Source organism: Equus caballus, chromosome 22, assembly GCF_041296265.1.
Source record: "Equus caballus isolate H_3958 breed thoroughbred chromosome 22, TB-T2T, whole genome shotgun sequence".
Classification (NCBI taxonomy): Eukaryota; Metazoa; Chordata; class Mammalia; order Perissodactyla; family Equidae; genus Equus; species Equus caballus.
In genome coordinates, this window is record NC_091705.1 from 29,941,021 (window position 1) to 29,965,917 (window position 24,897).

The following is a 24,897-nucleotide window of genomic DNA, read 5'->3' on the forward strand; positions in this document are numbered from 1 at the left end:
TTTGCTATGGCAGAACTAGGAAACAGATACAGTGGGCTTCTGATCTATTTTCTTCTAGTAATTTCCATGGGCAAATAATCACAGCCATAGAATTTGTCTGGTACTACATTATCCAACAGAATAGCTAATAGCCACATATGGTTATTTAAATGAAGGATAAATTAAAATTAAATAAAACTAAAAATTCAGTTCCTCATTTGCACTACTTACATTTCAAGTGCTCAGTGGCCACATGTGGTTAGTGGCTACTGCATAAGATATTGCAGATTGTAGAAAATTTCTATCAAGGCAGAAAACACCACGGGACAGCATTTTTCTAGTCTATTAGTGAGTTTTCTCCTGCAATAATGCTGCACAGCAACTGCAGCATTTCAGTGGATTACAAGAACAAACACTTTTCTTGCTCACAGGTCGGTGGGGCAGTTCAGCTGTAGGTTGCAGGTCAGATGGACTTGGCTCCGGGCCACAGTTTGGGTTTGGGTTTGCTCCATGTGTCCTCTCATCCTCTTTAGACTCGGGGCATGTTCTTCTCATGACTAACAGCAGGAGTGCAAGAGGGTCGTCTAAACCACAAAGCACATTTAAAGCCTCGGCTCAGATCACATTTGGTTAATTGTCCATTGGCTAAAAGCAAATCACATGACCAAGTCCAATATCTCTGTCTACAGTGAGAGGGCCTACAAAGTAACACAGAAGATGGTCTGGATGTATAATCCTATAACAAAGGAGTGAAGAACTGACAACAATAATCCAATCTACCTCACCTATACATAGAGCTTATTTTTTCCTCAAAAGATAATACATTCACATGGTTGAAAAAACAAAAGTATGAAAAGGCATGCAGTGAAAATATCTCCGACATCTGACCCACCCACTTCATCCCCTCTCTTTACAGGTAAACCGTTATATTAGTGTCTTGTCTATCTGCATGAAAATACAAGCAAAAACATATATTCGTCCCCTCCCACTTTCTTAAAGGGAGTTCATTATACACTGTAATGCCTTCACTTACATCTTTTAAAAATATATCTTGGGAGATTTTTCCATGTTAATACACATAGATATAGTTCTTAAACTTACATTCACTAATATTTACTGGTGTCTGCATTCTTTGTCCCTGCTTTCTTAGCTTAATGATGGCTACCTTCCGATGTCTGAGACAACGGGCTTGTGTTGGAAGGCAACACTTTTAATCTGATTTTACCACTAGGGGGGCTCCCAGTCTGGCCTGGAAGTGTTCACAGAAGTTCCTAAAGGTTTGGGGTCTCATCTCTTGCTAAGGATGTTTATTTAGAGCTACCTTTTATAATTAATTTGCTTTTATCTTTCAAAGTGTTCCAGAGCTGGGCGGGTAGAGTCAAGGCAGCTGCTCTAATTCTTGTTATCCCCTTAGTTGGGGGAAAGGGGGAAATGGGCAGAGGAGAGCGTGCCCAATCCTTTTAGAGCTAAAACTGGGAGAGAGGGTGCCACATCACCTCCATTCCTATCCCCATTGGCCAGAACTTAGTCACATGATCACATCAAGCTAGAAGACCATACGTGGGAGTTATACCACTAAAAGGAAGAAAGAATATACATATTGAGGAACAATTAGCAGTCCTTTTCTTGGCGTTTGAAGTCTCAGTGAGAGGGCACAGTCTGCGGGAGTTAATAAACATATATCTTTTAAACTTTATATTGTATTATAAAATATAACATGCATACAAAAAAGTGCACAAATCATAAGCAGACAGCTTGATGAATTTTCACAAAGTCAGCACGCCTGCATAGCGAGCTCCCTGGTCAATAAATTGAGCACTGTTAGCACCCCAGAGTTTGCTTGACAGCAAGGGTAAGAGCGACGTACCCACGTGGAGGCGGAGCCAAGGGCGGCTGAAGGTGAGTTAGCCGGAAATAGGGCGTGGCCAGGCGAGAAGGCGGGGCTCCGCCGAGCACAGTGCCCGTCTCTAGAGCCCAGGGAGGGGTGGGGCTTGAGGGTACTACGCATTCAGGGCGGGGCTTAATCGCCCGGCGTCCCGGCTGGAGAGAAGGGGCGTGGTCAGATCAGGTGTTGAGGGCCAGGTTAAGCAGGGGAAAGACTTCGCGGCCAAGATAGCCAGGGCCTAGCGGTCCCCAAGGCGGCCTGGGCCACGAGGGGCGAGTCAGGTGGATTGGCTGGCGGTACTTAGCGAGGGGAGGAGGCTTGGAGCGCCCCCCTGGAACGCGTCGGGGCGGGGCTTCTTGCCGTCTGGGCGGGCGCCGCGGCGAGGGGCGGGGCATCTTGCCGTCTGGGCGGACGCTGCGGCGAAGGGCGGGGCTTCTTGCCGTCTGGGCGGACGCTGCGGCGAGGGGCGGGGCCAGCGCGCGCGCTCCAAAATGGCGGCGGCCAGTGTGGCCGGGCCGGCAGCTAACGTGTTCCCGTTCCGCGACTTCCGCGCCGCGCCGGATCCGGTGCTGGAGGCGGGCCCTGTGGCACACGGACCACTGCCGGTGCCGCTGGTGCTGGACAATGGGTCGTTCCAGGCCCGTGCCGGCTGGGCGTGCCCCGGGCCAGACCCGGGCCCCGAGCCGCGCCTGCAGTTTCGCGCCGTGTGCGCCCGCGGGCGGGGCGGGGCTCGCGGAGGGGCGGGCCCGCAGGTGGGCAACGCGCTGGGCAGCCTGGAGCCGCTGCGCTGGATGCTGCGCTCGCCCTTCGACCGCAACGTGCCGGTCAACCTGGAGCTGCAGGAGCTGCTGCTTGACTACAGTTTCCAGCACCTGGGTGTCTCCTCGCAGGTGAAGGGCGGGTGGGTTGGGCGGGAGGGGAGGGGTCAGGTCGTGTCTCCGCTCACTCCGCTCTCCAAGGGAGAATAGTCAATCCGGGAGCTCTGATTGTTTAGTCATTCATTCATTCAGTCGATCAAATATTTAGTGCCTAACGTGTGTAAGCCCTGTGCTAGGGGCTTAGGGTATAGCAGCGAACAAAACAACGCCCCTTTTGTCTTGGAGCACACATTCGGACATATTGTGCGTGTTTGTTAATAATTTCACTTATTGACAAATGTGTATTGAGCACCTACTCCGTGTCAGGCACTTTTCTAGGCATTTGGAATACATTCGTGAATGTGACACAAAATTTCCTCTACTTATGGGGCTGGCCCCGTGGCCAAGTGGTTACGTTCACGCACACTGCATGGGCCGCCCGGGTTGGGGGGTTCAGATCCCTGGCACAGACCTACCTGCACGCTCATCAAGCCATGCTGTGGCAGCATCCCGCATACAAAATAGAGAAAGATGGGCACAGATGTTAGCTCAGCGACAATCTTCCTCACCAAAGAAGTAAATCTTTTCCTGTACTTATGGAGCTGGTATGGAAACACATTCTAGTATGAAAAGGCAGACAATAAACAATAGAATTACGTAGTAGATTCTATGTCATGATAGAAGGAGAGGAGAGGGTTACATTTTTTTGTAAGATGATCAGGGTAGGACTTTGGGAGAAGATGATGTATGAGCAAGAACAAAGGAGATGACTGAGGGAGCAAGGCATATGACTGACTGAGGGAATAGTATTCCAGAGAGAGGGAACAGCCAGTGAAAAGGCCCTGAGGCAGGAGTGTGCCCTAATCTTAATTGAGGGCTGCCAGAGTGAGGGGAAGAGTGGTGAGTGGAAGAGGAAGTCAGAGAGGTAGTGAGGGGGCAAGTCACATGCCTCACGGCTTTTACTCTGAGCGAAATGGGGAGCCATTGCAGGGTGTTGAACAGAGAAGGGATGTAACATGTTTCAGAAGGATCGCCATAGCTGCTGAATGGAGAACAGACTGGTGTGTGTCACAGGGTAGCAATAGGGAGACTAGTTAGGAGGCTCTTGCTGTTAGGTGAGGGGTGACAGTGACTTAGGTGAGGTGGGGATGGGAGCATGTGGTAAGAGGCAGGCAGATTCTGGAGATGTTCGAAGATGGAGCCAGTGTGATATGCTGACACTTTGTATGGGCTTGACTTCATAGCCTTCGATCGACCCACTTTCGTATTTTCCAGAACAACTTCCAGTAGATGAGCTGAATGTTTTAGGGTTGTTTCTGATCAGCTTTTTGATTGGAGACCAAAAGCGAATTCAGCCTTTGCAGTAAGGATTTTGGTTTCTTTTATGCTTTAAAAAGAGTATTCTTTTATCACCACCCATTTACTCTTTTCTTTCAAAGTAGGGCTGTGTTGATCATCCCATAGTTTTGACAGAAGCCGTGTGCAACCCCCTGTATTCCCGACAAATGATGTCCGAGCTTCTTTTTGAGTGCTACGGGATTCCTAAGGTTGCCTACGGAATAGACAGCCTCTTCAGCTTCTACCACAATAAGCCAAAGAACTTGACTTCCAGTGGCCTCATCATTTCATCTGGGTACCAGTGTACACACATTTTACCCATCTTAGAAGGGAGGTGAGTTTCACTTACGGTGTTTGAGTGCTGTTTTGAGAAGCATTCAGGAAACATTTATTGGGTGCTTGCTTTAGATGTGGAGTGGAAGGAGCAAGGACTGGACCACGCAGTGGCCTCTGGGCTGAGCTCTGACCCACCTTACTGTGTGACTCTGGCAGGTCACTTCACCTTCTATCCTTTGTAACCTCCTGGACTGAGTTGGGGTAGATGGTCTCTGAGGTCCAGATCCATAATTCTAGAATTCTATGCTTCTGATTTATGGTAAGATAGCTAATACTACCTGCTGGTGGTAGGTGCTCAATAAAAATGTTTTGAGTAAATTATTTGATTAAGTTTAATTTAGATCATCTTTGTGTTCTGAAGTCACTTTTTAAAAAAACATTATTTTATTGAAGAGATAATGACTTACAACATTGTGCAAATGTCAGGTGTACATTATTCTATTTCACTTTCTGTATAGACTGCATCATGTTCACTGCCAATAGTCTAGTTTCTATCTGTCACCATACACATGTGCCTCTTTACTCCTTTCACCCTCCCCCAACCCCTTCTCTACTGGTAACCACCGATCTGTTCTCCTTATTTATGTGTGTGTTTATCTTCCACATATGAGTAAAATCATATCGTGTTTGTCTTTCTCTGTCTGACTTCATTTAGCATAATACCCTCAAGGTTCTGGAGTCACTTTTTTATTAAGAGATTATTTTTTTATTTAAAGCTCTTTAATCATGATCATTTAGACCTTTCTTTTCAGATAAAAGTGCTTGGCACATAATAGGTAGTTATTAAATATTTCTGAGTTGAATGTAAAGTGAAGGTAATTTCTGTCGTGTTTAAAATCTGTTCTGATTTTATAGTTGGGCTTTTGTTGTCTCATAAGAGACTAGGCCAGGGGCTGGCCCTATGGCGCAGCGGTTAAGTTCGCACGTTCTGCTTCTGTGGCCTGGGGTTCGCCAGTTCAGATCCCAGGTGCGGACATGGCACCACTTGGCAAGCCATGCTGTGGTAGGCATCCCACATATAAAATAGAGGAAGATGGGCACCGATGTTAGCTCAGGGCCAGGCTTCCTCAGGAAAAAGAGGAGGATTGGCAGCAGTTAGCTCAGGGCTAATCTTCCTCAAAAAAGAAAAAAGAAAGACTAGGCCAGCACTGTGCTCTCCTGAGAAGCTTTCTCACTGCGTAAGGAGGGTGTGTAAGTAGGGAAAGGAGCCCCGGTTTTGGAGTTGAGTGCCTGGGTTTGCGGCCCTGCTAAGGATGAGGTACTTAACCTCTTCACTTAGTTTCCTAACATGTAAAATTGACAAGAAGCGATTTCTCAGGGTTACCCTGAGGATGAAATGAGACAATGTGGGTGATGGCACTTTTTAAACTGTAAAGCAGTCTGAGTGTTTAAGTCAAAATAAATGACATTGAATTTATTGAGACCCATAGTGGTAATTTCTCTTGAAGTTTCTACAAAAATTTATGAAGAAAAAATTAATTCTTAGACATTACCAGACACTCCTGATGTGCAGTTTTCTGTTTTATGTAAATAGAATATGCAGAAATTAAAAATAACATTATGTCTGGGGCTGGCCTGGTGGCATAGTGGTTAGGTTCGTGTGCTCCGCTTTGGTGGCCCAGGGTTTGCAGGTTTGGATCCAGATGTGGACCTGCACACTGCTTATCAAGCCATGCTGTAGCAGCATCCCACATACAAAATAGAGGAAGATTGGCATGGATGTTAGCTCAGCAACAGTCTTCCTCAAGCAAAAAGAGGAAGTTGGCAACAGATGTTAGCTCAGGGCCAATCTTCCTCACCAAAAAAAAAGAATAATAATAACATTATGTTATTTTTATATTATATTGAGAGGAAATTATTTTACATGAAAGCTAAGAAATGATCAGATAGGAGCATATCCTGTTCTGTGCTGGCATCTGCTGGTGAGGTGTGATATAGCAGTGATATTTCAATATACACAGCAAGTTCCTAATTCTTTGCTAACTTTCTTACATTAAGATGTAAGGTTACATTGGTTTTCTTCCCCTTCAGTGCATGTGAAAGGGACCTGCTACTCTTAGATTACAGCAAGCCACTATGTGTGTGGTTACTTAGTGTGTTTGTGTCAGTAGAAGTCGAGTGTCTAGGAGTGAGGTTCTCAAAATCTGGCCTACACTAGAGTTTCCTGGAAAGCTTGTTAAAATGAAGATTTCCAGGCCCACCCCAGAGCAAATGAGTCCTGGGAATTAGCATGTTTAACAACTCCCCCAGCTAATTCTAGAATTCTTGGTCCCAGGACTACAGTTTGAGAAATGCATGGTGAGTCACATAAGGGTCTGACTTCAGAGTGCATGTTCTTCCCATTGAACATTGTTTCCTTCTGAGACTCTCGTTAGAAATTAGATCGCCATGTGTCTGTCTGGATGTGGACTAGGAATTCCTGCACTGGGTAAGAGATGGGACCAGGGGACTTGAAAGTCCCTTCCTGCTGTAAGGTTTTATGTTCCCCTAGCTGGTCTGTTTCTTCCTTGTTCATCTACATTAAATTATCCTTTATCCCCCCAAGATGCTCCATAGTCTCTTCTCCATGTTGCCAAAAATTTCAATGCTGTTTTCCATTCCTTGGTTGTAGGTTAGATGCTAAAAACTGCAAACGCATCAATCTGGGAGGAAGCCAAGCAGCTGGCTACCTCCAGCGTCTCCTCCAGCTGAAGTATCCTGGGCACCTGGCAGCCATCACTCTCAGCCGCATGGAGGAGATCCTGCATGAGCACAGCTACATAGCTGAGGATTACGTGGAAGGTAATGAAGAGGATGTTTGCTTGCAGCTTTTGGATGTTGTCTTCCTTTGGGGTAGTCTTTAAATTGTTCCCAGGATGACTCTTTTGCTCAATTTTTTACTGTTAATTACTTTTTAGCATCCCCTTCCCCTTTTGATATATACTTTCTTAGCAAACTATTCAATAAACTGATAAATTACATGTGTAGGTTCTTTTTCCAAATTGTTTTGGCTGTTCTGATTCCTTGTCCTTTCAGTATAAATGTTAGGATCAGCTTGTCCATATCTTACAAAAAAGTTCTCTTGGGATTTCGATTGAAAGTACGTTAAATCTATAGATAAGATTGGCTATAAAACAATATTCTAAATATAAATCCAGATATAATACTAAATCTAGATTGGGGAGAACTGACATTTTTTGCTATGTTAAGTGTTCCAATCCATGAACATAGTGTGTCTTTCCATTTATCTAGGTCTTTATTGATTTCTTTCATCAGCATTTTGTAGTTTTCAGCATATAGATTTAATACATGTTCTGTTAGACTTATGCCTAAGTATTTCTTTCTTTGTTTTTTTCATTTCGGTTTCCACTTACTCATTGCTGGTGTATAGAAATGCAATCAATTTTTACATATTGATCTTGTATCCTGTGACCTTGCTAAACTTATTAGTTCTAGTTTTTTTAGATTCCTTGGGAACTTCTGTGTAGGCATAGAGACAGTTTTATTTCTTCCTTTCCAATCTGTTTGCCTTCTATTTCTTTTTCTTGCCTTATTTCACTGGCTCAGACTTCCAGTACAGTGTTGAATAGAGTGGTAAGAGTGAGCATCCTTGCTTTGTTCCCAGTTCCTGATCTTGGGGTGGTGGGGGGAAGCATTTAATCTTACACTATTAAGTATATGATGTTAGCTGGAGGTTTTTGCAGCTGCCCTTTATCAAGTTGAGGAAATTCCCTTCTGTTCCTGGTTTTGCTGAGCATTTTTATTGTGAGTGTATTTTGAATTTTGTGAAATGCTTTTTCTTCAATTGATGTGATCCTACAGTGTTTCTGTGTTGGACTGTTCATATGGGAGATTATAATGATTACTTTGTGAATAGTGAGCTAGCCTTGATTTTTGGGTGGTAAACCCTACTTGTTCATGTGTACGTTTTTTTATATGTTGTTGGATTCAATTTGGTAATATTTTATGGGGTTTTTTGATCTATATTCATGAGGGATATTATCTGTAGTTTTCTTGTATTGTCTGTCTGCTTTTGGTATCAGGGTGATAGTGGTCTTGTTAATTGAGCTGGAAAGTGTTCCCTCTTCTTGAACCTTCTGGAAGAGATTGTGTAAATAATTGATATTATTTTCTTAAATGTTTGATCTAGTGGACCCATTTGAACCTGGGGATTTCTTTTTCTGAAAGCTTTTAACTATGAATTTAGTTTCTTTAATAGACAGGTAATCTCATTGTTTTCTTCTTTTTATTATTTCCTTCCTTCTACTTTAGGTTTATTTTCCTCTTGTTTTCTAGTTTCTTAAGATAGAAGCTTAGACTATTATGAGACCATTCTTATTTTTTTAATTTTTTTTTTTTAAAGATTTTATTTTTTCCTTTTTCTCCCCAAAGGCCCCGGGTACATAGTTGTATATTCTTCGTTGTGGGTTCTTCTAGTTGTGGTGTGTGGGACGCTGCCTCAGTGTGGTTTGATGAGCAGTGCCATGTCCGTGCCCAGGATTCGAACCAACTAAACACTGGGCCGCCTGCAGCGGAGCACGCGAACTTAACCACTCGGCCACGGGGCCAGCCCCGACCATTCTTATTTTTAATATAAGCATTTAATGCTGTGACATCTACATTCCACAGGTTTTGGTGTTATATTTTCATTTTTATTGAGTTCAAATATTTTATGATTTCCCTCAAGACTTCTTTTTTGAGACATTGATTATTTAGAAATGTGTTGTTTTCCCCTTTTTTGTTTTGTTTTTTGGTGCGGGAGGAGATTCTGAGGAAGATTGTCCCTGAGCTAACATCTGTGCCAATGTTCCTCTATTTTATATGTGGGTTGCTGCCACAGCATGGCTGGCAAGTGGTGTAGGTCCATGCCTGGGAACCAAACCTGGGCCATTGAAACCAAGCATGCTGAACTTAACCACTAGGCCAAGGGCCAACCCAAGAAATGTGTGGTTTTATATTCAAGTGTTTGGAGATTTTCCTGTTATCTTTCTGTGACTTATTTCTAGTTTAGTTCCATTATGGTCAAAGAACTTCCTTTGTCTGATATCAGTTAAACTTGTGAAGGTTTGTTTTATGACCCCGGTTTAGTCTGCTTTGGCGAATGTTCCATATACACTTGAAAAGAATGTGTGCTCCGCTGTTGTTGGGCGGAGCGTTCTGTGATGTCACTTAGGCCCCTTTGGCTGATGGTGGTGCTCAGCTCTATGCCCTGTTCATTCTACGTCCGCTAGCTCTGCTGATTATGAACAGTGTTGAAGTCTTGAGGGATAATTGCGAATTTTCCTATTTCTCCTTTCATTTCTGTCAGTTTTCGCTTTCAAGTATTTGAAGCTCTTTTGTTAGGTACGTATTTAGGCATCTTATGTCTTCTTGGCAAACTGACCTTTTGTCATTCTCTAGCGTCCCTTTTCATCTTGTGCAGTTTGCTTTGAAGTCTGCATGGACATTAATGAAGCCTCTCACCCTTGATTGGTGCTTGCGTGGTAGGTCTTTCCAGCCTTTCATTTTTAATCTACCTCTATCATTGTATTCAAAGGGAATTTCTTAATAGTTGGGGCTTTGGACTTTTTTTTTTAATTCATTCTGTCAGTCTCTGTCTTTTAATTGGTATGTTAAGACCATTTAAAATTAATTTAATTAGTCATATGTTTGGCTTTAGGGCCGCCATTTTGTTATTTGTTCTCTCTTGTTCCTTCTCTTTGTTGTTGCTGTTTCCCTCTCGCCCTCTTTTGGGTTATTTGAACATTTAAAATTTCCCTTTGGTGTTCCATGTTAATTTATCTGTTGTTTTCTCCTGTCCCTCTCTGTGTGATGGTGTTAGTGGTTGCTCCAGAGATTCCAGTACACAGACCTTCACGGTCTCCCTAGAAGTCTGCTGCAGTCTGCTGCTCGCTCTTTTACTTTCTCCTGCGCAAGTGGAGTGTGGGGATCTTCGCGTTCCGGAGGCTCCCTTATCCTTCCTCCTTTATGTTGGAGTTGTCTTAGGGATCACATCTACTTACGTTGGAAACCCATCAGACATTGTTATGGTTTTTACTTTCAATTGTCAAACATTTTAAAGAACTTAAGAGGAGGTTGGTCTATTACGTTTAACCAGATTTCCATCATTTCTGTTGCTCTTCCTTCATTCCCGACGTTCCAGATTTCCTTCTGGTGTGTTTCTGTCTGAAGCTCTTTATTTAGTAGTTCTTTCAGAAGAGGTCTGTGGCTTGGTGTCCAGGTTTTATAGCTGCATTTCGTTGACTGGGTGATTGATCAGAGACCGGGTGGAGTGTGCGTTCTCCATCTACCCAGATCTGGAACCCTGCTATTGACCATCTAATTTCTGTGCTCATGGGGTTTCCGTTTCATAACTTCCAAAATTATTTCTTGGAAGAACTGCAGAAATGGCGGTGCCCTGATTATTATGAAAACAACGTCCACAAGATGCAGCTCCCATTTTCCAGCAAGCTCCTCGGCAGCACTCTGACCTCCGAGGAGAAGCAGGAGAGGCGGCAGCAGCAACTGCGGCGGCTGCAGGAGCTCAACGCCCGTCGGCGCGAGGAGAAGCTGCAGCTCGATCAGGAGCGGCTGGACAGACTGCTCTATGTGCAGGTCAGAGCAGGTCCCGGGATGGGGCCCCAGCCTGACTCAACAGGGCAGTCCCAGAAAAGTTTCTTCCTGTATGTTCTTCCTCAACCGTGAGATGCATTGACCGTCTAGGTCACCCTTGGGGTCAAGAAGGAGTCTGGGGGGATCATCAGTATTGAGAATGGTATAACAGCAGGTATTTCTGCAAGAGCTGTGGGCTCTGGCTTTATTGATTTGTTTTGGCCTTATAGTCTCCTTTATTTTATTTTTAACTTCCTAACTTAAGTGCTGCAAAGTGCACAAATCTTAAGTGTGTAGCTTGATGGATTTTCACAACGTGAAACCCGCTGTGTATCCGCCATCCAGATCAAGAAATAGAGCATCCCCAGCATCCCCAGAGCCGCCCTCAGTCTCCTCTTAGTGACTTTCACATCTCTTCCTCCGAAAGGTGACAACGTTTCTGAAGTCTGTCACCATAGATTAGTGTTGCCTGATCAGGTGGTGCAGAAACCATGGTACGATGGCAGCCTAGAGACGGCAGGGGAGCAGGCCGGCGGTGCGTAACTGGTGGAGGTGTGATTTTGTGGAGGGGCAGGCTAGGGAGCTGTGTAGTTTTTCTCTGTTAGACTTAGCTACTTCTCTCTCCTTCCTGTTTGCGATTGCACTGATGCCTTTGGGGATGAATTCTGACTGCTCTGGTTTCAGGAACTTCTAGAGGATGGCCAGATGGATCAGTTTCACAAAGCTCTCATAGAGCTGAACATGGACTCCCCGGAGGAGCTGCAGTCCTACATCCAAAAGCTCAGCTCTGCAGTGGAGCAAGCGAAGCAGAAGATCCTTCAAGCAGAAGTCAACCTGGAGGTGGATGTGGTGGACAGCAAACCAGAGGTACTGAGGGCCTTGGAGGGAGGTCCCATGTGGTCATTTAGAGTGCACAGCCGTTCCTGAGGGCGAGAGGAGTGTTTTGAGAGGGCTGACATCAAAGGGGCTGTGACCAGGCTCGGGGAAGAGAGCAGTGTGGTGGGTGATGTCCATGGGCACGGGGGCAGGGACAGTGATAGCACTGACCTTGTGCCAACTGAAGTTCTCACCTGAGGGATTTCACCCTGTGGACCCCTGGCCCCCCAGGAGGGGGAAGTGTGCGTGTAGAGTAGGAAGAACATATACACAGCAATCATGTGGCCCCATCTTGAACCTAAACTTGCCCCTCTGATGGTTGTTTGGCAGTTAGTCATACACTCTCTTTAACTTTCTTCTGATGTTTTATTAAAAATGTTGTTACTTCCTTTCCATCTTGATGTTCCCTAAGGACAGGGATCGTGCTTCATACATAGTTGATGATTTTTTTACAGCAACTAGTAGACATGCTCATTAACGTATTTGTAGGTTGATTTAAGGTCAGCCTTTTGTTAGTTACTAAAACTAACTCTTGAATAAGCTCTTTGATCTCCTCTCTCTCTCCTTTTTATTTCCCTGCCAGTGGACTGTTAAGAAGTGTTGATGTGGCCAAAAGGGCAGGTGGCAGGGCTGAGAAAGGGCCATGGGTACTCCCCACCCTTGCCCTGGGCCCTGCATGGTGAAGGAGCTGTCTGCGGGTCATGCTTTGGCCAGAAGTCACTGGGTTGGCTCTCCCATCTTTAGCACTGGAAAAAAGCGTTAATTAGTATACGCATTGTTCCTGAATTTGTCATCTCTAGAGTTCTAAAACAAAGGAGCTTGGTCATTGCCTTGGGACACTTCTAGGGCAGGATTAACTCATCAGCTTATTGGTTTTTTGTTTTCAAGTCAACTTTCTTTAAATTCTAAAACCTCTACTTGTAGAAAGAAGCAGTTGTGTGGGACAATCCAGTGTGGTGCTTGCCAGTGCCTTCAGAGCTCTCCTTGGCTCAGCAGGAAGCCTGCTTCTGCAGTGACCATCTCTCAGCTGGAGGCCCGCTCTCCAGTTCCAGCTCGGCCTTGCTTTCTCCACCTCTCTCTGACGGGCTGTAGACTGCACGTGAAAAGCAGCGGGCCATGCGCGTGCATGTTTGACAGAGCAGATCCTGAGTCAGGCTTCCTAGATACAGCGTGCTGGATCACTGAGATCTTGGGTAGAAGGCGCCTTTTCTCCCATCTTCCTCTCCTACAGCATCCCAGATCAACTTCAGTAGAACTCGTGTGCCTTTTCTAGTTTGCTTCTCCCAGTTTTCAGGTCTGTGTTTCAGCTTTGAGCTGTTTAGTGGGATCCAGATCCATATCATCTTTGCTGTTTATTCATCCATATTTAGTTTTTATCATGCTTAACATGTCTGTCAACAGGACATCAGCATCTTTATCCCAGACGTGTGTGACAAGCCACAAGCACGGGAGGGATTTCAGATTTAAAAAGAAAAAACCAAACGACTGTGAAATATGATTCCTGAGCAGTTGGGGAACTAGTTTTCCTTTTTTGTTCATTTTTCTCCATTTATTACATGCCGTGATTCAGCCACTCCTCCATTCAGCAGATGCTTATTAAGCTCCTACTTTGTTCTGTGCTCTGAGGATACTGTTCACATCTCTCTGGGCTCTGGGGGATTTTGAAATGTTGGACTTGAAAAGATTTCTCTACATACAACAAATGTGATGAAATGATCTGTCCCCAGAGTTCTGAGGGTCAGTCAGCATTTGCTGAATGTGATAGTGGTTAAAGTCAATTACGGTAACGTTCATGGCATAAATTTGACCACGGCGTTGGCTGGCCAGTTCTACCTTTCAGGACGTGTTTGTAGTATTTTCCAACAATATAATCCATTCAGAGTGGAAAGAATAGATTTATGCGGACTAATATTCAAATTGAAATGCCATCCAGGCAGTAATTGCTGAAGTGAATTAATCCAGCGAAATTTTTATCTTAGAGTGTTTTCTAAAATCCATTTTTCCTACAGACCAGTCCATTTCAGCCCTGGCTGTGCTGCAGGTGTTGCGATGAGGATGTGGTAAGGGAGTAGGCTTTGTCGGCATTCCTAATGGAGTACTGGAACTGGAAGATGCTGCCTTTCCATCGCTACAAGCGTGGCATGGCGGGGGAGGAGGAGGACACAGTTTTGGAGCAGCGTCATTTGTTGTAAAACACCATGAGCCAAACATAGAAAGTCCCCTTGCCTGACTAGCCAAGATGGGAGCCGGCCTCTGCTTGTGCTTATGCTGCTCAAGACTGTTCCAGGGAACCATGCTGCGTCTTCTCTGATGTGCTTTGGCAAACCGTTGTTCTGTTCGGTTCCAAAAGAACAGTCATATTTGTGTTCCTGAGTGCTGCGCAATACACATGGAGACCCTGGCGAACCCTGGAGGGCGAGAAGCCAGCCGGGGTAGAGAAATATGTTCTCTGCCGATGCCCCTTGTCTGCGTTATAATTACTAACTTACTTTCTCTCTGTGAATCATATGAATTGGGATAAGTAAAATATCTTTTTATCATTTTTAGTGAAGCTAAGAAGGTATCTTATTTTTAAGGTGACATGCTTTTCAGTATAGCAAGATGAAGGTGAAAGATGTTATTTTTGTTGCAGCTAAAGAAGTCTTTTGAAAACCAAACATTTTAGAAGCTTCTCTATTCCACGGAAGTTTGAGGGGCTGTCCCAGGGGCCCAGCGCTCGGTGCTAGGCGTGGGATGCCGGGGACTAGCGGTACAGAGGCGGTTGGGATACAGTGCCTGCCCTCCTCAGGACCTCCAAAAAACAGAGCTATGGAACCATACTGACCTGACGGCAGTAAAGCTTATCAGGTGTGGGGGCGGCTGTGGGGGTGGGGTGGGGGGCGGCAGACTGCAGGTGGAGTTTTGAGAAAGGATTGGGATATTTGAGCTGGGCCCTGAATTAATTGATTATTAATTGATTATTGATTTCACGAGGAGGGAAGGACGTTTTAGATGGAAGAACCACATGTGCAGGGAGCATGCACATTTGTTTAGTCGCGTGTGGGAGATGAAGGGGGAAGGGAGGCAAGGGCCGGCCTATAAAGATCCTTATCAGTCAGCCTGGATGTGATCCTTCAGACAGAACCTTCAGAGTATGCTGAGCAAGGAGAGTTTATTTTAGGGAAATAGCTGGTGGCAGTTAGGATGATGGGTTTAGGGAGAGGCAAGACTGGAGGTGGGAAGACAGGATCGAAAGGTAGTAGTCCAGAAGAGAGCAGATGGGACCTGGGATTTGTCAGTAGCCACGGGAATGGAGGGCGGAGGAGGAGATGTAAATGTCAGGGTCCAAAGATCTTGGTGCCATTTAGGGGAGAAGTGACAAGAGCGGCATTACTGATGATAATAGGACATGTGATGTGCCAGACCCCGTGCTGAGCACTTCTGCAAGTGTTGTCTTGATGAGTTTCCGCAGTTCAGTAAGTACTGTCATCATTCCCATTTTATAGATAAGGAGACTGAAATTCAGGGGAGTGAAGGAATTTGCTCAAACTTGCACAGCTAGAGGTAGTGTCGCTGAGAGTCAGACACAAGCAGTCTGGTTCCAGATTCACCCTGGTCACACTGAGGCTGTACTGAAAGGTAGTGGGTGGAGGGCAGTGACCAAGGTCATGAGCTGGGTTCTGAGCACCTTATCTTTAAAGTCTCTGGGGGGCATCAGGTGGAACTTTCCAGGACCAAGCTGTGGAAGGACCTAGAATCACATGAGGAGTGAGAAGAGAATATGTGGGGACGGCCACCACTTAGGGGTTAGGTGGCAGGGGAAAAGCCAGAGAAAGATTGAAACAGAGCAGTCAGAAAAGAGAGAAACCAGAAAAGTTGACGGGAGAGTTTTAAGAACATGGGTGGTGGGCTTGACCTAGGATAGTTCTCATCCTTTGAGACAAGGAAGGAAGAAGGGACTAGAACAAAGATCAGGAGGTGGAATAGAGAATGCATAGGTAAGTTGGTACTTTGAAGCCCCAGAGGTGATCTGCTTAGGACCGCTGGGTGGGGATTAGAAGGGGGGCTGCAGAGAAGAGTGGAGGGAAAGCTCTCAGACAGCTGCTGTGGGGAAAGCAGAAGGAAGCCGAAGAGGAACTGAAGGATTGCCTGGTAGCAGTCTGGGGCGTTCTCCACTCCTGCCCGCCTCGAAGCACATTGTACCCATCTGTTGCTGTGTGAAAACCACCCCACACTTAGTGGCATATTGTGCTCGTGAATTTGATGGGCCAGGAGTTCAGACAGTATGGCGGGGCTCTGTGCTCCATGATGCCTGGGCCGCTGCTGGGAAGACTTGGACCACTGGGAACTGGACTCAGCAGGGACTGTTGACCTGAGCACTTGCACATGGCCTCTCCATGTGCCTTGGGCTTCCCAGCACGGCTTCCAGGAGGGAGCTCCCCGAGAGAGAGTAGCCAAGAGCAAACATTGAGGGGTGTTGCCTTATTTTAAGAGTGAGTTTGAATGCTAGTTTACCTTTGCAGCCTATATGAATAGGTTCTAGAGAAGTCTATTCACAAGCTCTGGATTCTATTGGTGATTTACATACTTCATAGGTTCTGAGAGCAAAGAGAGGCTCAGAGGACACACTCGGCATAGGGTCTTCTCGCAGGCCTGCTTGGCTGTTGATGTTGAGTCTGCTTGAATCTTCCCAAGATTCCATCCCGTAAGACAGTCCTTTCCACCACAGCTGTTGTCGGTAGAACATTCTCCCATGGGCTGCAATGGAATATTTCTTCCTGTAACTTCTCCCCTTTGAATCCAGAAGGTAGAACTCATCTGCCTTTCACATGGCAAAAGGACAGATGGCTGACGATGTCATCCAGAACCACCACCCTCCACCCCACCACTCAACTTCTTTTGTCCAGGTCAAAATTTAGATGTGCCCTAAGCCCTCTGCTGAGGGAATGGTGCCAGCTTGCTCGCTCCCACCAGGTTCATTGTTGTTGACAAGGAAAGCCTGTTCTGCAGGGCTCCACAGATAGGAAGCCTTCTGCCACCTTGGAGCTTTTAGTCATGTCCTCAGCCCGGTGGACCTGCTGTCAAGGGGCTAATTGGTCAGCTAATTAATCAGCCCATTGGTGTTGGCACGTATGTTTATTAATCATTAAGAGGTTATTTAATTTTGCTGGTAGCCTGAGCCACTTTGTAGGACGCCAGCTATTACCCTCTCGCGTGGAGTCCTCTGTGTGGTGGTGTGGCCGACACAGGTGGCCCGCTGGACCCCGGGCTTGAGCTGGCCCCATCAGAGGCTCCAGAGAGGAGGGGGGCGTTGATGAGCTTGTCTGAGAGGGAAAGGTAGGGGGAAGAGCACAGCCTGTTCTGTTTAGTCTTTTAATCCTGTGGTCATGCATGGTTTTTTTTTAATGGCTTAGAAAATTTTTCATAGTTTTTTTAAACTTTCAGGACGTTGGGCGAGATCCCAGTTCTTTTTCATGACACTGAACTAATAGGCCTAAGGCTCATTGGAGTTACAGGAGCCGTGTTTTGTGTTGCTTCTTCTGTCCTTAGACCCCTGACCTGGAGCAGCTGGAGCCATCTCTAGAAGATGTGGAAAGCATCAATGATTTCGAACCCTTGTTTTCAGAGGAGACGCCCGAAGTGGAGAAGCCAGTCACCACTGTCCAGGTTGGACTCCTGTAGCCCAGGCCCTGCTTATGCTTTAAGGCTGTTGACGTAAATGACTAGTTTGGTCTAGTCTGCTCCTTTAGGAATATTAGAAAAAAACAAATCCCAGTTGTATTTTCTAGGAAGGGGGGTACCAGTATTTGAAAGATCCGAAGTCAGGGTTTTTTCCCAGTGATTGATTGGGGTTCCAGCACCAACACCTGTGGATCTGTGAGAAACACTCTTCTTGCTGGAAACGTTTGGGCAAGTAATTGTGGACTTGAGACCTGAAGACCAGCTTTAGTGGTTTCCTTTAAATTTAAGCCAGTGTCATTATGCTTAATGCTCATTTGGGTCTACGTTTCTGTCATTACAATGGCAACCAGGTAGACCAGCCTGGGTCTGAGACACGCCTGGGAGAAAGCTTTCTTGGCCGTGGGGACAGGGCTGCTGAGCAAGGCATTGGGTGGGAGACTGGTCTTCCACTACTGGCCTTTCGGTTGCTGCTCTTCACGAAGTCCTGTTCCCTGCAACACAGGGACCATTTCATGATGCAAATTTGTAGTTACTTATGGTTCAGAGGTTGGAAAAAAGGTAGAAAATGGAAGTATCAAATCAGGAGTGTTGGGGAGAGGTTACTCTGGCATGTACGAAGGACAGAAGCTATATTGGAATAAGAAATGCGGTTTGAGGGAACTGGGATGTTTGTCATTATGGCCTAAAAATATCTTCTAAACCTTGGGTTTTTAAAGCCCGTGTTTAACTTGGCAGCGTATCATCAGCTGTTTGTTGGGACAGAAAGAATTCGAGCTCCGGAAATTATCTTCCAGCCGTCGCTCATAGGAGAAGAGCAGGCTGGGATAGCAGAGACCCTTCAGTACATTCTGGACAGGTGAGACGGGACCTTCTTTTCCTCCTGTTTTCCTGAACCGGTTCCTCAGATTTTGCGTTGGTTGGTAGATCTGGTGGTTGGGCATTTGGAAATCTGTCCTCTCGCTCCTTTTCCTTGACTCGCTGTGCCAGATAGTCTTCTTTATCTCTCGCCAGGCCTGGCACAGAGTTGGGGCTCTGTCATTCTTTTCTGAACATGTAAATACTCAGTTGACTTGAGGAGCTCTAAGAATTTCTTTTAAGTGTGAGCAACATGATAATGTATGTGCATTGGCTTTCATATAAGCCTTCACGTTATTGAAGACTAGTGATTCTAAATCACCCTAAAAATATGCAGAACCTATCAGTTTTTTCCCCTCCTTGCAGACATTTTATTGAGTTTGCATTTTTATAAGAACGTGCCTCTCCCCTCCCGTTTATACAGGCATTTTCCTGCCGTGTGAGTTTTCACAAGACACAAAGGAAAAGGGGAAGGTTTTTTAACACTTTTTGTGTACCTGTTTTCTATTTTGTACTGAAAGCTTGCATTTCCACCTCTGCATTCTTGTCTAATATTCAAGTTGGAGGCAGTATACCAGAAGGAATCGTTTCTCTCCTAGGTACCCAAAGGACGTTCAGGAAATGCTGGTTCAGAACGTTTTCCTCACTGGCGGGAACATGATGTATCCAGGGATGAAGGTTAGAATCGAAAAGGAGCTGTTGGAGATGAGACCCTTTCAGTCTTCTTTTCAGGTACTGATAATTCATGTAACCAGCTGTTTTGAAAATAGCGTTGATTATTTGTTTTCTGATTGCAAAAGTAATTCAGTGTGAGAAAAATTACTTTATTGCTCCATTCTCCAGAGATACCCACTGTTAACATTTTAATGGCTTTCCTTCTGGTCTTTAATCTATATTGAATTTTTCAAGCAGAATGGGAATCATATCTCATATATTTCTGTTTTCTTTTTTTAATTGAAAAAGGAAGACATGCATATAATAAAATTCAGAGACTACAAAAAGGTGTACAATGAGAAGTCATTCTTTTCACACAGTCCTTACTCTACAGGGAAAGCTTTTCTTTCAGATTTTCTACACATAAGCTTGTAGATTGCCTTGTAACCTGAATTTCCTTAACCTGTCATGAACATTTCCCATGTCGTCCTTCTTCTAACATATTATGTTTTTATAACTGTATGGTGTGGATGCCCCATTATTTATCCACTGAATCCCTGCTCACCAGGAAACACGGTCTGAGCTCCCATAGTGGACCAGGCACTTTGGGGATACTGAGATGTCCTAGACGTAGCCCCTGACTGCAAGGAACTTGCTGTCTGTGGGGTCAGCAGTCAAGTAAATAGGCCGTGGTAATCTGGAGCATGATGGGCCTGCAGGCATGGGCACCTCACCTGTCAGTCTTGGAGGTCAGGAAAGGCTCCATGGAACTGCATCTCGTAAGGATGAGGAGGTGTTTGTTGTCTAGGCAGTGTGGAGTGGGGTGGGATGGAAAGAGCATTCCACACAGGGCCTAGCATGAGCAAAGGCTCAAGAGCCGAAAGCTTGTTGGCGGGGAATGAGCAGTAGGTGAGTGTGGCTGGAGCTTATGGTTGTTGAAGAGGAGTGGAGGGGTGCCGTGGAGAGGTCAGCAGGGCCCGCATGATGCAGAGCCTGTGTGTCCTGCTGAGAGGCTTCACCTGGATCCCCGATGCTGCGTGATGTATCCTACATTCAGGGTGTGGTCTCTGAGCTGTGGTCCTGACTCCGTCACCGCCATTACTGAATTTTGCCTCAGTTTTCTCAGTGGTATGAAGGGCATAATCATGGCGCCTGTTACCAGGATTCAGTGTGCTAGTGCACAGCAAGTGCTCAGCACAGGGCTGCACAGAATAAGCACTCACACGTTAGCTGTTGTGTTGGGGGTCCCTAGGACCAGCCCAGGTTCCATGGTTCACTAGGACTCAGCATGTAATCATACTCATGACTCTGATTTGAAAGGAGACAAAGCAAAATCAGTAAAGAAAAAAGGTGCGTGAGGCGAAGTCTGGGGGCAGCCAGGTGGGAGCTTCCAGAGTGCTCTCCCAGCAGAGTTGCACAGGACGTGCTTGATGCTCAGCAGCGAGTTGTCACAGCACATGTGACATGTTGCCAACCAGGGAAGCTTGTTGGAGATTCAGTGCCCAGGGTTTTTATTGGGGCTGATCATGTGGGCTCCCCGACCTGGCACATACCTACATTCCAGGCTCACAGAAGGAAGCAGGTGTTCAGGATAAACCACATTGTTTGCTCAAACAAGCGCAGGGAACCACTTCTGTCAGTTAATGGGGGCAACCCTCCTGAGATCTCAGTTCCCAGATGCCAGCTGAGGACCAGCCTCGTAAGCAGGCCTTCCTAAGGAGTAGCATCAGGCCTGCTAGAATAACGCTTTCTGCCCAGCGGTTGTTATCCTTAGGCTGTGCAGGACCAGGACGGAGTCTAAGCTGGGGAATCATGTGATCCAGTTTGCACTTTAGGAAGATATTTTTGACGCTGGTGTGGAAAATGGAGTATAGGAGAAATACTGGAAGCAAGAGAGCAGTTGGGGGCAGCTCCCCGGCCTTTAGGATGAAGTCCTCACTCCTCAGCACTCACCACGGTGTACTAGAAAGGTCTCTTGAGCTCTGACCTTGGGTAACTCTCCCTTATTCCTCATTATCTCATCACTGCCCCCTCCTCCCTGTACTTCAGCCAGTGTACTCTTCCTTTCCCAAATATGCCATGTTTTCTTGCCTCGGGGCTTGCTCTTTGCATGGACTACTCTTCCCAGCTCCCTCAGGGCTGGCTGAGTCGTCACGTCCCCCAGAAGCCTTCCGTATCCTTAGCAACATTCCTTACTAGACCTGCCTCCATTAGGGAAGGGCCTGCCTGTCTTGTGAGTTGTTGTGTTCCAAGCCCTTGGCACAGTGTTGCTTGGCAGCTACACGAGAAACCTGAAGGCAGTGGCAGAGAGAGAGGAAAGAGGGCATCGGTGTGAGAGAGTAAGGGAGTAAAATGGTCAGAACTGGGTCATAGATTGGATTGGAGCAGAGCAGTGGGCCCTAAGACAACTCCCCAGGCCTAGGTTGGGCATCTGGTTGGATAAATATGACATTCACTGGAAATAGGAGAGGAAGAGTAGGCTTGAGGGGGAGGATAAGGAGTCCTGTGGCTGAGTGGTTTCTGGTGGGAGACCCAGGAAGAGCTGAGTCATGGCTAGCTGATGAGCGAGTGGGAGAAGGCGGAAGGGTCCACTGGGGTCCCCCAGCAGAAATGTGCCCGTGGGTGCGGTTTGGAAGAGTAAGCGGAGGCCACGCCTAAGCCTAAATAACCCCAGCGATTAAAGGCAGTTGGAGGATGGGGGCGCCCGTGAAGGAGGTTAAGAAAGAGGCCGTGGGAGGGGTGGGAGGAGCACAGGAGGGATCAGCAGCCCCGGAGCCTCAGGATGAGCATGGGTGCACGCTTGTGGTGTTGACTTGTGACGACAGCATTGAGAACAGAGCTATAGGACTTTCTAGATCTATTTGTTGATAATCCCAAGCCTTTCCCATGAATTACTTTGTGAGCATTGGTTGTAGAAATGCTGCTGCTGGGTCTCTCTTCCCGGCTCTGTCTTAGCTGTTTCCGGCTCATGTGGCAGAGCCCCAGCTTCCGTCTCTTCCACCTTTCCTGCTCCTTGTCACATTGCTGATGTATTGAGTGTGTGTCATGCTATAATTAGCCCCTGATGTTCGAATTTTAGATGATGTATACAGCAGTGGCTCAAACATGAACCATCTGAGGCCCTAAGATGTGCACAACTTTTACACACTTTCTTCAAAAAATTGTTTCTGTTGTTTTTTCTTATTTAAACAACAAAACATTTAAACACATTACTAAAATATCAATTTAAACAAACCAAAATGAAGATGGAAAAAAAATGATTGTAGTTCAGCCACTGTGAGCAACATTGTATATATACTTTCAGGTCATTTTTTTCTCACGTGTATGATTTTAACCAAAAAGAGAGATTGTTTATAGCTTATTTTGTAACCTGTATTTTTTTTTACTTTTCAAATTATTGCGGTAGTTTTTCTATATCAGTAGGTACATTTCCAAAGCATCCTTTTTATGGTTGTATAGTATTCCATTGTTATATTCCACATATCTTACTGCAGTTTTTACTGGTAATAATGATAGCCGCCATTTACTGAACACTTACCCTGGGCCAGGAGTATATCAAGTGCCTTCCACCCATTCTCTCACTGACTCTTTCTAAGCCAGAGCACCAGGGTTTCCTGCTATCCCAGTTTTGTTGATGATCCCTTCTCACAAGTCCCTTGCCTGTATCAGCCCAGGCGGTCAGTCTCTTGAACTCGTGGGTTTATCTGCTTCATCCTACTCCCTCTGTGCATGCTGATTCTGCTTTGTGTCGCCTGCTCTTTACTTCAGACAGTTCTGAAACCACCATTCCAAGCTGTAACTCCTCTGGGGGTAGAGGGAGGTGAGAGGGAGCGGGGAAGTCAGGCAGCCTGATTTGAAAACAGAAAACAGGGAGCCTGATTTGAACTACAGAGAGTCCTCCCCGAATGCTCGTGAAGCTTGGCTGAGGGGCACGCACAGCGCTGCTGGCCTCAGCCTCGCTCCGGTAGTGAGCAGTGGAAATGGAGCCTGGGGAGCCTCATGGAGAACGCCCCAGGTAGTCCTCTCAGCTCTCATTCCTCCTGAGGCTCGTTTGCCACCATGGCCAGAGCTGCCTCGCATCAGCATCTGCCTCCCTCTGCTCGCAGAGAGGGGCTCGGGGCCAGGAAGGCCTTTCCCCCAGATCGAGTGCCAGCTCTGCTTCCCCTCTCATCAGACAGCTTGGGGATGACAGCATTGGAGCAGGAGGCGGGGCACCTGGTCCCTCTCTGACCCAGAGTCCAGGTCTTGTGTTCATAAAAAAGCTGACAGGCTGGCCTTGTGGCCGAGTGGTTAAAGTTCCGTGCACTCTGCTTCGGCGGCCCTGCGTTCACGACTTCAGATCCTGGGTGCAAACCTACTCCATTCATCAGCCATGCTGTGGAGGCATCCCACGTAAAAAGTAAAAGACGATTGGCACAGATGTTAGCTCAGGGCTAATCTTCCTCAAGCAAAAAAAGAAGAGGATTGGCAATGGATGTTAGCTCAGGGAGAACTTCCTCACAGAAAACAGAAAACAGCTGACAGCGTTTATTCTCTGGGGTCCAGTCTGGTGTGCTTTGCATTCTCGGGCTCTTTTGGAGAATCGGGGGGTGTTTCAGCTCAGCTTTGTGTGGGGGTGCAGAGATAGTCCTGCACTGTCTTGGAATTAGTCGGGGCCCTCTTCTGTGTGTTTCTGGGGATAAAATGGGGGTGTGGGCTGGTGCTGTAGCTGGGCCTGCTGACCGTTCCCTCCTCGAGCCTGGTGGGGGGAGTCCTTCTGGTGAACGTTCTCTTTGTGTTTCAGGTTCAGCTTGCCTCTAACCCTGTGCTGGACGCCTGGTACGGTGCTCGTGACTGGGCCTTGGACCACCTCGAGGACAGTGAAGTCTGGATCACCAGGAAAGAGTATGAAGAAAAAGGAGGAGAGTACTTCAAGGAGCACTGCGCTTCCAACATCTACGTCCCCATCCGCCTGCCCAAGCAGGCTTCTCGCTCCTCAGAAGCCCCGGCATCTGGCAAAGGCTCGGGGGCCAGTGGAGGCGGTGCTGGCGAGTAGGCGTAACGGAGGGGTCCCCTCCAGGGCCCTTGGGCCCCATCGGCCAGTGTGGCAGGACAGTGACTGTGCTAGCTGTGTCCGCCCTGAGTCTGCCGGTGACATTGGGCTGCAAGATGGATTTCTCCTGGGGAGAACAGTTAGGGACACTGGGAGTTACCCTTTAGAACTGTGTTCATTTGGGGGCTTCTGCAGTGAAGAAACTTTAAGTGGCCTTCTGGCATCTTTGTTGAACCATGGGAAAGCTGTGGCATCCACTTTCTTCACCAGTAAATGAAGACAGAGTGGAGGACAGAGGTGTACAAAAGGCACAAGGCTTGTTCCTTACTGAATTTTGACTCCATTCTTTAAAAGAAAAAATCCTTTAAGATTTATATTATCAGTGTAGATATTCTTCTCACTTTATTCAGAAATTATGTGAATGCCCAGCAGGTGGAGGTCTTTCACATAAATACATGAAAAAGGTACTGTTTATGTAACAAAAGCAATCACCCACGAAATCTCAGGAGCTGGAAATACTCCCCTCCTCCTATTATTTCCTCTTACACATAAGGAAAAAGGGCCCAAAGAGGGTAACCAGATCGTGCACAGTCACTGTTAGGGGCCTGCTTGGTGCCCACTTCTGAAAGGGCAGAAATGAGGCCTTGGCTCAACTTTTGTTCATACTTTCTTTGCTGGAAACGTTTTCCACCATACGAGGGCTTCCTGCATATTTTTTATTTCTATCCCTGTGAGTTTGTTGGCTGCTTCACTTCTTCAGGCCTTCTGAAGAAGACACGGGTTGGAGAAGGTGACTCCTGTAGCCTTTCCAGTTTTGCCATAACCTCATATTCGCTGTACCTTTGCAGCTTCCT

General features: G+C 46.4%; 1 protein-coding gene across 1 annotated transcript; it reads left to right on the forward strand.

Moving 5' to 3' along the window:
• Window positions 1-2,040: 2,040 nt before the first annotated feature.
• ACTR5 (actin related protein 5) lies at window positions 2,041-24,417 on the forward strand. Its single transcript, XM_001916591.6, has 9 exons — window positions 2,041-2,754; window positions 4,164-4,393; window positions 7,007-7,176; window positions 10,751-10,968; window positions 11,650-11,832; window positions 17,371-17,487; window positions 18,219-18,358; window positions 18,957-19,089; window positions 23,795-24,417. Exons 1-9 carry the CDS (start codon window positions 2,356-2,358, stop codon window positions 24,044-24,046), a joined length of 1,842 nt encoding a protein of 613 aa, XP_001916626.3. The 5' UTR covers window positions 2,041-2,355; the 3' UTR covers window positions 24,047-24,417.
• Window positions 24,418-24,897: the final 480 nt, after the last annotated feature.